We start from the raw sequence: 16165 nt of genomic DNA, 5'->3' as shown, positions 1-16165 counted from the left end.
ACCCATGCCTCTCAGCTGTCCCCGGTTTTGAAGCATGTCCCTGATGTTGCTTTTTATTGTTCATTTATTCAACACAAAATTAGTAGCTTTCTAGCAGCTACTTGGGAACTGCAGTAAGTAAATAATGAATAACTTGTCAGTTTGAGACTTCATAGCCTTCAGGAAATGCATGCTAATGCAAAGGTTATTATTGTGCTAACTTTCTAAGTATGTAAGTGCAATATGTGGAATGTGTCCTGATTTTGTTTCATATTGTTGGCGTGCATACCTCTCAGCTGTCCAGAATTGCACAGAATGTCCAGATTTTTTCCTCATATTTTTGGTCTGTCCCTCATGAAATTCATGGTTTTCTTGCAAATCAATAAGGAATTGTAGTCATAGGTTCATCGTACTAGGTCTACTGCCTCGAGGTCCATTTTAATCCTATCCACTTACCCTTTTTGTGCTCGGAATAACCTATCCCATTTGGTTATAGATCAGCCTTACTCATCCCATGGTTAGTTATATACTACCTGTAATAAGAATAACTGGGATCATACCATAGATGCTTTATCCCATGAGTGGGTCCCCTCAAATTATTCAGGAGCTGCCTCTCTCCATTAATAGTACAGGGGCAGTCACTAAAGAATAAGAGACATTTGAGTTTTCATATCCTTTAGGAAATGCATGCTTTAAGTTAAACTAGCAGCTTTCTAAGTTTATATGAACAACTTTTACAACTTTTAAAACGTCACTATTTATAGGTCTTTTTTTTTGCACTCCCCCCCTCATTATTTTTTGCTTTATCCATGACACTCACACTAAGTGATTAGTCTGTTCATCAAAATTTATGGTATTTCAATTTCAATCTTTGTCACCTTCAAGAAATGCATGCCAGTGGAAAACATGTTTTTTTTTAAGTATATATGTGAAGTCTGTCTCTGATTTGGGACTTTTGTCATCAGTTATTGCTGGATTCTTCAGCAAATGAATCGCTCAATCTCTCTCTCCCTCATATCTATATATATATATATATATATATATATATATATATATATATATATATATATATATATATATGTATATATATACATATATACATATATATATATATATATATATACACACACACACACACACACACACACACACACACACACACACACACACACACACACACACACACATTTATTTACCTTATCATTTAAGCACTTTTGTGTTCTTGTAGACTGCTAAAAGTATCTTGATTGGGACACTGCTGCTCAATCCTAGAGCAGGTTATACTTATTACATGGATGGCTGATAAAGTCTGAAATGGGAAGGATTTTTTAAAAAGTGGTCAATTTCAGTGAAGAAAGTTAGAGGGAAATGTTATTAACGAACTTTAACGTCCCAGTTCTCTGTCCTCTTGCTCGTCTGCAGTGCTCTCATACATACATACAAAAAGAAAAAAAAAGGTAGTCTTTAACTAATTCCACTGACCCAGGATTGGATTTAAAAATAAATAAATAAAATGCGACAGCAGGCAAGTTCAGTAAGGTCAAAGTAACACAGACACTACTGCATCTATATATGAGCACACTGGATTGAAGAACTGAGAGATCACCGACCATTGTTTCTAGGGTGTTCAGCAGTATATCGTAAAATCAATTCTTGCTCAGAAACTGCACACAGAAAAATTAAGGTATTGGCTGCAGCTGCATTTAAGCATCATTAAGCAGCCTGCGAAATACAGCTGCAGCTACTAACAGTTTAGTGTAAATTTAATTATTTTACCCCCAACACCCCCCCCCCCCCAAGTCAGTAGCCAACTGTAAAATGTGTGCTGCTTCTCACTTTGCTGGATTTTCATTATTAACATATTAACAAAAGAAATGTGATATTTACAACTCACCCAATGATGAGGTGGGGAGGACATAACTAAAACAAAAAAAACCTATGCATTTCCTAAATTAGTCCCCCCCCCCCCCCAACCAGGTACTGTTTATGGCATAGTGTACATTGTGTATTCTTGCTGGCGTTGTTGCTACCCATCCATGCTCCAAGTCACCCTTGTGTGTTTATCTGCAATTTTTTATGTCTGATTTCCCTTTTGGATCTAGTTCTCCCTTCTGACTCACAATGGAGCCTGTGCCAGGCACCAAGCTGATTTCCCTTTCAGACCTAGTTCTCCCTTCTTGCTCACAGTGGAGCCTGTGCCTGTCACTGAGCTCATTTTCCCTTCAGATCTAGTTCTCCCTTCTGGCTCACAGTGGAGCCTGTGCCTGGCACCGAGCTCATTTTCCATTTAGGTCTGTCCCCATCCTCCTACCAGTTTCTTCCCTACTTTGTTTCTTGTCCACTGTTGTAGACAGTTACTATTTTCACTAATTCCCTGATTCTTTCCTTCCTCAATGTGTTGGCTACTAATATTAATGCCATAAATGCTACCTACAGCCATACATCCTGTCATCTGTCTACCACTTCTGTGGCTCTGTGTGCTGCCATCTATGCTATCTACCCCTATCTCTTGTGATCAGCTTTCTCGTATCCTTCCATGTCTGAGCCCTTCTAAGTTTTACTGTAATCTGGTCCTCCCCGACTCCCTTGCCAAGGCTCTTAATCCTTCCTTTCCCTTCCTGCCCTGTGTCCCTGCCTTTCCAGCTTTTGATCCTTTTTCCTCCTGTTTCATTGCTACTAAGTCCCTTCACTGTCTGTGCTGGTTGCCTGTCTCCCTTTATCTGATCCCTTTTCTTTCAGCATTTTAGTTGTACACCCTTTTCACTGTTCTGTCCCTTTCACTCCCCTACTCCATTTGATTGAGCATGCCTACTTGCCCTTTTCCCTCCCACTGTCCTTGTGGTATTAACTCCTATATAGTCACTTCTGACTGTCTTGTTAATCACTTGTCACTGGGGACTACACTTGGTTTCCTTTTCTTTGTTTTCTGTCTTTTCTCTGTTTCTCAGCTGTATCTCCACTTTCTCCCTTCCAGACTACTTGCATGTAATCCTGTTACTGCCAATGTCCATGTCCCATTATCATCTGGCTTTCTTTCTCTTCCTTTCTCTACCCATTCCTGTCTACTTAATCCTGTTGCTTCCTCCAAGTCCCAGAGTAACCTTTCATGCCTTACTAGCCAAACCATTACCATCTCTACCTCCCATGTTACCTCCCATGTTCTTCACTGAAGCACCCATATTCAACTGTCAGTCTCCGTATTGTTTGTTACCCAAGAAGTCCCTAAGACAAACCACTATCTGCTGAACAGATTATTTGTCCCCCTCTGCCTATCCCACTCTTCTAGGCCAGCTTGACTCTTTCTTTTCATGCTGTGTACATTTTCAGTCGATCTCTTTCTCTTCTTTTTTATCGCTGGTTTTGTTCTGAAGATAGTAAATGGAACATTAATCTGGAGACCACTCTGCCAGTTATTTTGGAGGAAGGAGGGGGTATAGTGTATACTTTGGCACCATTAATAGACCATCTTTAATGGATGGCACTCTGTAGATCTGAGAGCATTGGATGGTTTATCTGTCAAATATTAAGGTCATTAAATTCATTCAGTGGGCTGTGTGTAGAAGTTGGTAGGTCACTCTGAGCTACAGAAACTACAGCATGTTAGAGGTTGACAACCCAGATGTGATATGTTTTCCTTCCACATTACAGTATAACCTTTCTTTCAGATCACTTCATAAACATTACACTTGTCACATGTACAGGCTGCAATGATTTTTTTCAACAAGCCACTATTCCAGAATTACCTTGCAGCTATACGTTATTATTTTTTTATTTTGTTTTCACTGCAGCCATATTTATCATCATTAAAAAATTTATTTTTTAATTTTGATTTTAGTTTAGGCATGATCTGTATGAAGAGGATAGTGACTACAAATAGGTGGTGCAAAGGATTAAGGCAACGAGTGGCTTCCTGTGGCCCAGGATCTGCTTTTTTTTTGCCTTCTGTGCAATTTTGACAACTCACTTAACCAGACAGTACTTCTAACATAAGTAAAGAAATAAATTAACGTCAGTATTCGTTTTATTTACAGTAGTTCATATTATTTATATATTTATTTATTTATTGCATTTGATTGCTAGGAAAATCTGATTAGACATTAAACTCCCTTTTCAGAGGATGACCAGGAAGAAAAGCTCCAGATTGCATAAAATAGTAGAAATACATGCAAGATGCATATATATTTAGACACACACACACACACACACACACACACACACACAGACACACACACACACACAGACACACACACACACACACAGACACACACACACACACACACACACACACACACACACACACACACACAGAGTATGCAGAGATGGCAAACATTTCTGTTAAGACAAAAGCACTGCAGCATAATCATCACAACATATAGCGTACAGGGTTGCGTTCACATTGTAATATTTAGTATACAGTGTTTAATTCTCATTCCATTATAGCATTAACAGTGATGGATGTCTGTGTGCAGACTTCACGTTTAGTGAAATTAGCTGTGTGAAGAATAAAATGCATTATATAAATGACTGGTAACAGACTGCACCTCTTTAATGTACGTGTTTCTATACACATTACTACTTATATAGACTTTTTACTGCTCCTGGAATTGGTTTGCTCAGTGTAGGGCCTATTGCAAGTTGAGAATTTTAATACTTTTAACCTCAGCTAATACCACTAGCAGATACAGCAACCTATGACTGAAACTTGGTTCTAGGAATTTTGGATGCATGTTTCAGTTGGAGCATGTTATGTATTATTAGTTTTTAATTTATTCCACTTCCTTTGTGTACAGAGGAAGGTCTGCAGTGGATTTCGACTGCATTTCATCTTTGTTCCCCGCTAAAGAACAGCGATGATGTTGGAGCATTTAAGTCTTGGCTAAGTGAGACCTGGGTAAATCTTGCCATGGTTAACTATCCATATGAAGCCTTCTTTTTACAGCCTCTGCCAGCATGGCCAATACAGGTAATTTGGTATTTTTGCTGACATTGTTTTTTCTTTTTACTTATAAATATATTCTTCCTCTTTGTTTTTACTCCAAATCTTGATGAGCTAAATAGCATTTCTGACAGATGACCACCAGTAATACTAAAATATATAGTACACACAGAGAAACAACTACATTCAGACACTGACTGTATAAACGGTACAGAAGCAGGTAAAGTCCAATAACAAGGTAAGTAACACAAGCTCAAATAATGTGCAAATAATAATAAATAATGTGCAAGAGAAAATTATTTCTGGGCATAAAATGGTGATACGGATGGGTAAGTGTAAGTAATTTTAGAATTAGGATGAGTTAGTGAAGGATGAAAGCGTCTATTATAATAAGTGAACATTCTTGGTGTTGCGTAACCTGAATGGACAATGTTATTGTGTTAATGTTTCAGTCATGAGCAGTCCCATTTAGTATGCAAACATTTTAAAACTTATTGTTGTGTATGCTGCAGTTAGTTTCTATGTATCTGTGTACTTTAAAATGGGTAAATTCAAACACTGGCAAGATGATCAGTGTAAAGAAATGGACAAATTCAGTGACATTAAAAGTAGTTTGCAAGAATGGACACATTTATATACTATCAAGATGTGTAAACCATAGCTAACCCCTCTGTCACCTGCTGGGTTGCCTACTGGTACAGAGATAGGATGCAGGAGATCAAAACAAGAGACGCTACCTCCACAAAGACACCCAGTCGCCAGTGGAGTCCCCCCTGTGTTCAGTGCTGTTTTGCATCTACAGCTGTAAAGTAAAAGCCAGTACCAAAGGGCTCTGGCTGACTAAGTTAGCCGATAACTGCAAGTTAGGAGCAGTCACTGAATTCCCATTTCAGGAAAGTTTGCTCCAAATAAATAACTGGTGACAAAATTATGGACCGGACTAAATGCCAAAAAATGTATTATTGTAACCATCTGGAAGTCATCCACTTAGTTGCTTGGGATTTGGGAACTTATGAGGACAGTGACCTATCTTTTGACCAGGTTATTTCTACTATCATGAGAAAGTCCTTCTGGATTGATCAGCTTATAAAGAAAGAGATTGTGTCTAGATCTAGGGATGCCATTGTCCCTCTTTACTGAGCCTTCTTTAGGCCAGTCATTAAGTATAATGGTCCCTTTGGCATGTATCTGTCCAGGCACATTCAGCAACTGGAACGCCCACAGAGCTGCCATACTAAAAGGATAAAAAGCCTAAACAATATGTCCTACATGGACCAGCTCAAAACCCTGCCCTATACTCTATATCCTACAGACTACTAAGAGGTGATTTGTGTTTGGCAAACAAGGCATCCTCAGACCCAATACTGATGGACTTACTCCACATTAGCAAGGCAGACTGGATCAGAACTACTCTGCCTAGTGATCAAAGCTTGTTCCGATTCATCAACATAATGGTTTAGAGGGTCAGGTGTATCTAGCAGCGGATACTACTGCTCTAGAGCAGACTCCCCATCCACATAAAACAAGGCTCATCTCTGTCCATATTTAGGAGCAACTTGGATCTATGGATGAGTAATGGAAAATATACCCTAGGACTGCCCCCTGTACTACTGTTGGACAGAGACAGCTTTAAATGCTTTATCCCACCCATGAGTCCCCTCAAATTATCTATGGTATGATCCTATTTATTCTCACTAGGGGAATAATATATAATTATGGACCATGAGATGAGGAAGACCAATCCAACACCAAATGAGATAAGTTAATTTAAGCATCAAATGGGACATTGGCTAGGCTTAACATGGCCAGCAAGGATAGCAAACTTAGTTCTTGCGTATGAACTTATAATGTTCATCAGTCACACTGCCACAGTGGTGTATGAGTTCTGTGCCTGCACAGACCCATGATGGTAACTTTCCAGAGCTCAGAATCCCCTTCTCTGACTCTCTTTGATAGGGAATTGGCTAAGTCCATTCCATTAGGGGATTCCTAACCCCCATCACAGAAATTCAGTTGGTCAGTCTTTTAGTGGCAGCTGTAGGACTCGCACAGTTAAATCTTCTCAGCAGTCTGCATTGGTGGATTAAAGCTTCCAGATTCAGATAAGATCCCTTTGGGAACTTCCATTTCTCTTTATTATTATATATTTTTGATCTCTTTCTGTTTTATTTAAATGTGTGTGTGTGTGTTGTTAACTTTTTATTTTAATATTGCTCCTATTTCCTATTACTGTTAATTGCTCTAGGAATTCTAACTTACTGTTGTGATGTTTGTATGCTTAACACTCCTTTTATGCAGTTATAGAGCATTAGTAAAGTGTTTGACTTTTACTGGAAAAATGAGGTTCTTTGGTGTCAGTTGTACACTAGGGATTACCTCATGAATGTAGATCCCTGATTTAATTGTGCCTGTTTGTTATTTATCCTCTTCATTTTGAAGTTCGTACAGGAAAATATTCAATTTTTTCACTTTATTCTTCATATTTATGACTTTTATGTCTGATTTAACACTGGTTTAGCTGTTTTTAGTGTTAAATCACAATTTTTCTGCCAATTACTTTATATACATTTTCTGTGGAGGTTTTTTTTTTTCATTTCTGAGAAGGGAATCTCTAAGTAAATATTTGAATTGCATGGCATATATTTGATCTTTGTCACTATTTGGCCAAGTGGATTTTACTTGGTACTAAGACTGTGTGTGCTGTTTACTATACTGTGCAGGTTATAGAACAAGGCTTACCACAATTTAAATTGCTATATTGTTTAGAGTTTAGCCCTATTTGGTGTGTGATGATGTAGGTTTTGTTTTCTGTTATTGCTGCCCTTAGTCAAGCCTTAATAGTGTCAGTATATTATTCTAGCTGGTGTTTTTTCCCCTGAATTGATGGAGTCTGATATGGCTACCCCCATCAAATCCCATTGCACTTAAAAAAGAAAAACAAATCAACAAAAACATGCCTTAGCTTATGGTTTGTGAACCTGTTGTTACCTTAAATTAGCCATTTACATTTTTCCCCATCACTTTCTGCTGTGAGCCCTCTGCCCTCCCTAGTATGGGGGGGGGGGGGGTCAGACACATCTTCTGGGTTTATTTCAGTATCTGGTTCAGGTGTAAGAGAACCAAACCTTTAGTTGCAGGAGATGTACACAGTAAGAGAACCCTTGCCAGACAATATTCTGTCCCCAGGCAGTGTGTTCTTTCAGTGTATAGTTCATAGTAAGAAGAAACAAACTTCATCACACGACAATCAGGTTATTGCCATGTACAGAGCTGATGTGGTTTCCTTAGCTAAAAGTGTTTATAATCAGCTAATCTAGGAGGCTGTGCTCCTATTCAGAGTGACCATGGGTCTGCCTTCTCTAGAGATCAGTCTAGCACCACAGACATTGGTGGGGACTCTGATGTTGACAGTCGTGAACACTCTGAATCCATCCACTCTGATCCCTTGGTAGGTGACATGTTCAAAAACCCAAGCAAGTGTTCACCTTTCCACAGATGCTAGCTAGGTTTAGAGATGTATTTGACTGGAACCAATCTAGAGCTACACAAGAGACTGGCATCGTTTAGGATCTTATTGAGGATGAGTTGTCAGATGTTTTGACTATTCATCCTCTGCTACCGACCTTAGCAGATGTCTATTAAACTGCATGTAAATCCCCTATGGCTAGTGAACCAATTCCTAAAAAGACTATGAGGAAATACAGTGTGTACTCTGACCTTGCAGCTCTTTGCATCTTTGTCGCAGACCCAACTTCATTTTCTCCAGCTTCTAACTCTAATAATTAGGCCTTGGCTTCTTCTGCCCTTACACTGCAGGTAAAACTTGCAAGTGGTTAGAATCTCAGTAGAGAGAGAGAGAGAGGTCATTCTAGTAATTTAGTCTTTAGAGTTTTAAATTATCAAGGCTTCATGTGGAAATGTATTTTGCAATGTGAATTCCAAAGGACTTGTGCAGCCACCAAAAAATATCCTTCGGCCATTCACAGTCTGCCTTACCATGGGAGAATTTCTGGTATTTCTGTGGTAGTGGAGGAGCAGATGGTCCTGTCTGGGTGCTATGGTATAATTGTCTTTTAAATAGGATGGACCCAGGTCACATAGAATGTGGTACCTCAGTAGTGTATTTTAAAGTGACTGTATATTTGACAGGCAGTTAATGCAGAGACCACAGCACAGCAGTGGTGTGGGATGAGGTCAGGCTCCTGCTTAATGAGCTTGACTACAGCATTCTACATCTGCTACTTTTGGCAAAAGTCACCTGCAGGCATTTTTAAATATAGGGCATTACACCGATCCATTCAATAAGAAGCTAGTGCATGAATCTTAACAAAATTTAAGCCAGTTGATTCTAGAAATATTTTTCAGGTGATAAAATGAAGAACTGTTTATGGCTGACAAAGTAGAAATTTGTGGGCAAGTATCAATTGCACATTTTGTCCACTTGCTTTAAAGATCCACCACCAAGTGAGCTGGAAGATATAGAGTTGGAAGGCAGCCAGAAATGTAGTAAGCATTTGCATTATTAGCACTTCAGTTATCAGCAGGTTAGACAGTTGCTAGCAAGCCAGATAACGTGTTCCAAAGACAGGAATTCTTAGCACTTCTGGACTCTTCTCTGGTAGAATCAGCAAAGAGACATAACTGAGAATAGTCAGCATAGTTATGGTTGCTTATGCCTCAAGATGACATCACCCAGACACAGCACATAGACTGTGAATAGAAGAGACCCAAATACTAAGCCTTGGGGAACACATATTGGCAAGGACAGTCTTTCAAGCCTTGAGGCTCCAGACTTCTCACTCTGTCCATTCTATTAAGTACAGTTTGAGCCATGGTAGATTCAACCCATCACTGTCACATTGTACTTAGAGACAGCAGTCAAGGGCCTCATGGTCCACAGAGTCAAATGTTGGCAACAGGTAAAGGAGCATTTAGGTGAAACATTATTTCTGATCTGTCACCCTGAGGAGATGTTCTTCGTGTTTCATTGTTGCAGTCATTACATTTGGGTTATCTGCTTGCTGTAGCCCTCAGTCAGCCTGATTAACAAAGTCTTGGGTCCTACATGTTGCTGTCTCTTCTTCCATGACGTCAGGTCGTCAGGGGTATAAAACATGCAGCCGACGTCATTACATCAGTCTTTCTTGCCGTGCAGTGCCCGAAGCAGAAGCAGTTCGCAAATGCCGGTTGGCCGACTCCTGAAATTTTCTTTTTCGAGTTTCAGAACCGAAGTCTTCAATTAAAAGCTAAGTACCCCATTGGGGAAACTTTTTCTTGCTCTAAACCGATGTCAGTAAAAGTAAATAATTGCATTTCTTGTGGAAAGCAAATACCTCATAAAGATTTTCATTCGTACTGTATTCCTTGCCTAGGCCCTGACCATGATGTACCTCACTGTCGGTTTTGTGCCTTATTTAAACCACAAACTATCCATCGTCGGTATATTTGCACTTCTAAATTTTTTGGTGCTTGGTTCTGTTATCCTGATATGTCTTCGGTAAGCCATCCGACTACCGACATTCCATTAAAACGCAAAGAGAGATGGAGGCCCAGTTCGCCAGTACTCAGTGAGGCACTTTCTCAGCCCCTGATACCCGCTACTTCAGATTCGCAGGCCTCTACTGAGACCCATTCAGAGTCTGGTATGCCGCGAGATGCTTCAGCTGTGGAACCTGCAGATGTCTGTACCTTGGATGGGTCCGGAGCCGCTGTGCAGGCACTGGCTTCTGAGGGTGTATTCAGGCCTACTGACTTGCATATTAAACTGGCACCATCTTCTTCAAGGCCTAAAACTCGAACCATGCCTATAAAACTGATGCCTAGACTGCATGGTCAGGTCTCTGTGCCTAAAGAACAAATGATAAGAATGACTGAACACCTTATTACTTTAATCATGGGAAGCCAACCTTCCCCCTCTAAGAGACCTAGGACTGAGTTTGCTTATGATACTTCTGACCAGGATTCTGAAATTTCTCTTTCCTCTGATGACCAGGATTTACCCTTATCTACCTATGAGGATTCTGATGCTGAGGACTCCATTCCCTCTGACCCCCCTGCAGAGGATTTCTCATTTGGTGAAACCTTGCATACTCTCAGGGATCTTTTTCATTGGTAAAGTCAGAATTTCTCTTATTCTGAAAAGAGGCTTAGGGATTTCTTACTCCTGCCCCAGCACAGGCCTTTAGCTATACCTCCGGTACTGGACATTGTTGATGATGCCTTTTCAGAATCTAGCATGGCCCCTGACTCTTTACCTCCTGCTTCCAGAAAACCTGATAGATATTGCAGGGTTCCTGACTCTCACAAGTTCCTTTTCAAAAATCCTACTGCGGATCCTGAAACCATTTCACAGGGACCCAAGGGCATTAAATCTACTACTGCCAAAAATCCTACCCCCTCTGATAGAGACTCCAGGATGCTGGATAGATGGGGTAAGAAGGTATACACTTCTGCAACTTTGGCCATTAGGGCCTTGAATTGCCAGTTTCATATGTTAAAGTATCAGCTGCATATTATTGGATTGCTTAAACAGAAAATGATGTTGATTGCTGATTTTGCTGAAAATAAGGATTTACAGGATTTTATGCATTCTGCTGAACAAGTTGGTAAACATACATTGCAATGTGGTTTTAATTCACTAGAGGCATCTTACAGGGCTGCGGTAACTGGGTCTATACTTAGAAGGCATGCTTGGCTTAAGGAGCAATCCTTGCCAGATCATGTTAAAGCAAAATTACTGGATGCTCCCTTAAATCAGGGCCACCTGTTTGGCAACAAGGCAGAAGAAGTTCTTAAAAAGATGGAGGAAAAAGCTAAATCTATGCAAACTGTTAAAAGACTTTTTACAAGTACAACCTCCAAGATTTAGTAGGTATTGTCTTTCTAAGAATTGGTCCTTTCCTACCTCTTCCAGACCTTCTCAGTCCAAACCCAGATCCAGCAGAGCACCCAGGCTTCAGTCCCAGGGGAAGCACAGGTCTAAGCAGTGGGGGGCCTTCACTTCCAAATGTGGGAGTAATAACCCCCCCCCCCCCATGGTAAACTGTCTCAATGACTTCTTTTTAAAACTTCCAAGCACTTCTCAACTGACTGCCCCTTTGGGGGGAAAGATTGCACTTCATGCAAAGAACTGGGGACTCGTTATCCAGGGCAAATGGGTTTTAAATATAGTGTCCCAAGGATACAGATTTCACTTCCACATCTCCAAGCGGTTGGCCGGATCTACCTCCAAAGCAGTGGACAGAGGCCCAAAAGCAAGTACTCTCTCTCTTAAGCATAGGGGCTATTCAGTTGGTACCAGAAGAGAAAAAGGGACAAGGTTTCTACTCGAGATTTTTCCTGGTACCTAGAAAAGACAATTCATGGTGTTCTATCCTGAACCTGCCTACTCTAAACACCTTTTTGATGGTTCCAAAGTTCAAGATGCTGACTCTTCAACAGTTGCTTCCTATGCTAAACAAAGATGCCCGGTTGGCAATACTAAATTTAAAGGAAGCATACCTGCACATCCCAGTCAGGGAATCTTGCTGAAGATACCTACGCTTCAAATCAGGCTACACGCACTATCAGTTCTCTGCACTGCCCTTTGGCTTGTCTACAGCACCCAGGGTATTCACAAAGTGCCTAGCTCCAGTCATTGCATTTTGCAGGCAAAGAAATATTCAAATATACCAATACCTGGACGATTGTCTAATTCAGGCAGAAAACCAGGACATACTTTTGAATCATTTGGTACCCTGTTAACAAATTATATTCCTGGGAGCAAGCTTGAATACAACTTCCCAGATGACTTTCCTCACACCAGAGAAACAAATTCACTTGACAACCTACTTCAAACAAGTGGTCACAAAAATCTTGCTTATCTGCAAGGCAAATATTGCAAGCCTTGGGGTTCATTGCCTCCTGCATTCTTCTAATTCCATATGTAAGACTGCATAAGAGGAAACTACAATGGCATCTAAAAAGCCTATGGTGTCAACATTTTCAGGATCTAGAAGCAATGTTTGCTATCATTCCTTGTCTACGCCTAGAGTTCCTTTGGTGGGCAGTGGCCTGCCACCAAAACAAGGGACTACCATTCACACTACCCCCTGCCGCCCAAACCCTAACAACAGACGCATCAGACTATGCATGGGGGGGGGGGGGCGCACCTAGCAGGGAAGTGCATTCAGGGCAAATGGAACCCAATTCAAATGCACCTTCACATTAATCATAAAGAAATGTTAGCTGTACAGAATGCTCTGACAGCCTTCAAGGACCACATTCTTCCAGGACAATTAATGGTAAAGATGGACAAACACCACTATTGTGTGGTACATAAACAAGCAGGGGGGTACACATTCTTACCCCCTCTGCAGACTAGCCATGGCATTGTGGAACACAGCCTTGAGCTACCAAGTACATCTACAAGCTCAACTCCTGCCAGGAAAACTAAATACACTGGCAGATAGACTAAGCAGAACCCTCATGGACCCACATGAGTGGAAACTGGAACCAAGGATTTTCAACATGTTGACAAGCAAATGGGGGAGCCCAGATATAGCTGTTTGCCTCCCCCAGAACTATCAATTGGAAAAATTTTGTGCAAGGACTCCCCACAGACAAGCTTGGAAAGTGGATGCTCTGTCCTTCAGCTGGAAAAAATTTGTGCAAGAACTCCCCACAGACAAGCTTGGAAAGTGGATGCTCTGTCCTTCAGCTGGAAAAACCTATCAGTTTATGCCTTTCCTCCTCTGCCTCTGCTCTTCAAAGTACTACTATAGATCAAACAAGACAAACCAAGGATGATTTTGATTGCACCAGCCTGGCCACACCAACACTGGTACCCCCTCCTGTGCAGTGTGTCACTGTTGGCCCCATGCACCTGCCTCAGACTGCTACCCTGCTGTCTCAGCAGGAGAACCAGATTCTGCACCCTCAGCTTCAAACACTGAACCTAGCAGCCTGGCTAATTACCTAAGCTCTCCTTTACCATCCCTCAGTAAACCAGTGATGGATGTCATTTTAGAGGCAAGGAGGCCTAGTACTAGAAAATCTTATGCTGAAAAATGGAAAAGGTTCTGTGCCTGGAACCAATCTCAAGGGATGAGCACAGCAGTGCCCAGTTTACCTCAGATTTTACAATACTTTACTGAGATGCCTCACAAGGGCCTGTCTTTTTCCTCAATAAAAATTCATGCCTCAGCCATTTCGGCTCATTATAACACAGAACCTCCCCTCTTCTCTCTTCCACTGCTCAAGCAGTTCCTCAGAGGGGCCAAAAATTGAAGACCACCCAGGAGAGCTCCAACTCCAGCCTGGGACCTAAACTTTCTATTGGAGAAACTCACCCTTCCTCCTTTCGAGCCAACTGCTACTGCAGATTTAAAATTCCTTTCTTGGAAAACAACTTCCCTTTTAGCCATCACTTCAGCAAGAAGGGTATCTGAATTATGGGCCCTTATGGCAGTGGAGCCTTTCATCATCTTTCATGCAGACAGGGTGTCCCTCAGGACCAATCTCTCTTTCATGCCAAAGGTGGTATCCAGTGTGGCCTTTAATAAGTCCATTCATTTGCTTACCTTCTTTCCTAACCCATAGAACAAAGGGGAACGGATACTGCACTCCTTAGATGTGCGCAGACAACTTAGATTCTACTTGGACAGGTCTAAACCTCAAAGGAAATCTGAACAACTGCTGGTGGCATTTGCTGCAGGGACAGAGGGGAAGGCTATTTCAAAGCTTTCCATCTCCAAAAGGATAGGCCATTGCATTCATTTCTGCTATAAGCACCATGGAAAACCTATCCCACAGGGGATCAGATCCCACTCAACCAGGGCTGCATCTACCTCTACAGCATTTCTCAGAGGCATACCTACCAGGGACATCCTAGAAGCTGCTACCTGGAGTTCTGTACATACTTTCACCAAGCATTACCATTTGCCAATTTTCTCTAAATTCAGAGCTGGCTTTGCCACTGCAGTTTTGCAGGGCCTTATAGCTGGTCCTAATGCTATCTAAATTCCTCCTCCCATCCTTAGCTTTGGGAATCTACCTAAATGTAATGACTGCAACAGTGAAACACGAAGAACATAGTACAGTTGTGTACACTTACCATAAATGTAGATGTTCAAGTGTATTCACTGCTGCAGTTCTGGTTACCCTCCCTCCAACCCCCTGAATTTGTTTGGCTATACCTCTTCTCTCCTTTTCAATGCTTAAAAGCTTTTTGGTGTATTAGCTTTTTCTGTTTGAGGTATAACCCCATATATTAATAGATTTAATTGCTTCTCATTAGGGAGGCACCTGACATCTGCGGCAAGAAAAACTGATGTAATGACGTTGGCTGCATGTTTTATACACCTGACTACCTTACGTCACGGAAGAAGAGACAGCAACCGACGTAGGACCCAAGACTTTGTTAATCAGGCCGACTGAGGGCTACTGCAAGCAGATAACCAAATGTAATGACTGCAACAGTGAATATACTCGAACATCTACATTTATGGTAAGTGTACACAACTGTACTTTCTTTCTGCAGTGCCCCCTCATCCTGAGCGATTCATCCATGATCCTTATTCAAGGTGACCATTTTGTTACAGGACCTAAACTGGGACACTTGAGGGCCATCCCCAGGAAGTCATTTCGCACCTGAGCTGGCAGATTGGCCTCCCAAACGTCACCCAGCACTGTGGAGATGCCACTCTGTGAACGGCAGCACCCAGGAGGCTCGAAGGGATGCACATTCGTCGGTGCATGGCACCGTGGAGGAGAGAGACTGAGGGACAGAGATGGGGAGACCCAGGGCCATCTCACCTGTGAGTTTGAAAGCCCTAGGTGCAAGACAAAGGGGAGAACCAGTGTCACGGAAGTCTGGATGAGGGGCTGTCTGAGGCTTCATGGCCCAGCACAGTTCCATGAGTCTGGGAAGATCCCTTGAGAGGCTCCAAGAGCACATGCAACACTGCATGATTTTGCAGCAGTTAGGAGATATGTAACCATGGAAAAGAGCTCTCTGTCCTGGGTAGAAGTGAAAGCCTGGAGGGGGTCTGTCCCAATGGAAGGATGAGAGAGGTGGAAAGTGACTGGAACAGGACAGCTCCCACCTGGGTGAGGGGGTATGGACTATGCCCCCTCTGGGATGGAAATCTGGAAGGGGGAAAGAGGCAGATAGTGCCAGGGCTCGGTGAGCTCCTGCCTGGGTGGGGGGGGGCTCAGGCAGAGCTCCCCACAACAGATGTCCTTAAGAGAGTGCTGGAGTGGATAGTAATG

General features: G+C 41.8%; 1 protein-coding gene across 1 annotated transcript in view; it reads left to right on the top strand.

Moving 5' to 3' along the window:
• The window catches only part of LOC122801697 (prolylcarboxypeptidase), a 755483-nt gene that overhangs the window by 509224 nt on the left and 230094 nt on the right, over positions 1-16165 (top strand). Inside the window, exon 6 of the mRNA XM_044071210.1 lies at positions 4770-4942. Coding sequence (XP_043927145.1) covers positions 4770-4942 — 173 coding nt within the window. The remainder of the gene's footprint in view (positions 1-4769; positions 4943-16165) is intronic.

The sequence above is a fragment of the Protopterus annectens genome, chromosome 5.part0 (assembly GCF_019279795.1).
Source record: "Protopterus annectens isolate FY-2018-M chromosome 5.part0, PAN1.0, whole genome shotgun sequence".
Classification (NCBI taxonomy): Eukaryota; Metazoa; Chordata; order Ceratodontiformes; family Protopteridae; genus Protopterus; species Protopterus annectens.
The sequence above is the reverse complement of the archived record's forward strand: the minus strand, read 5'-3'. Positions and strand labels throughout refer to the sequence as shown.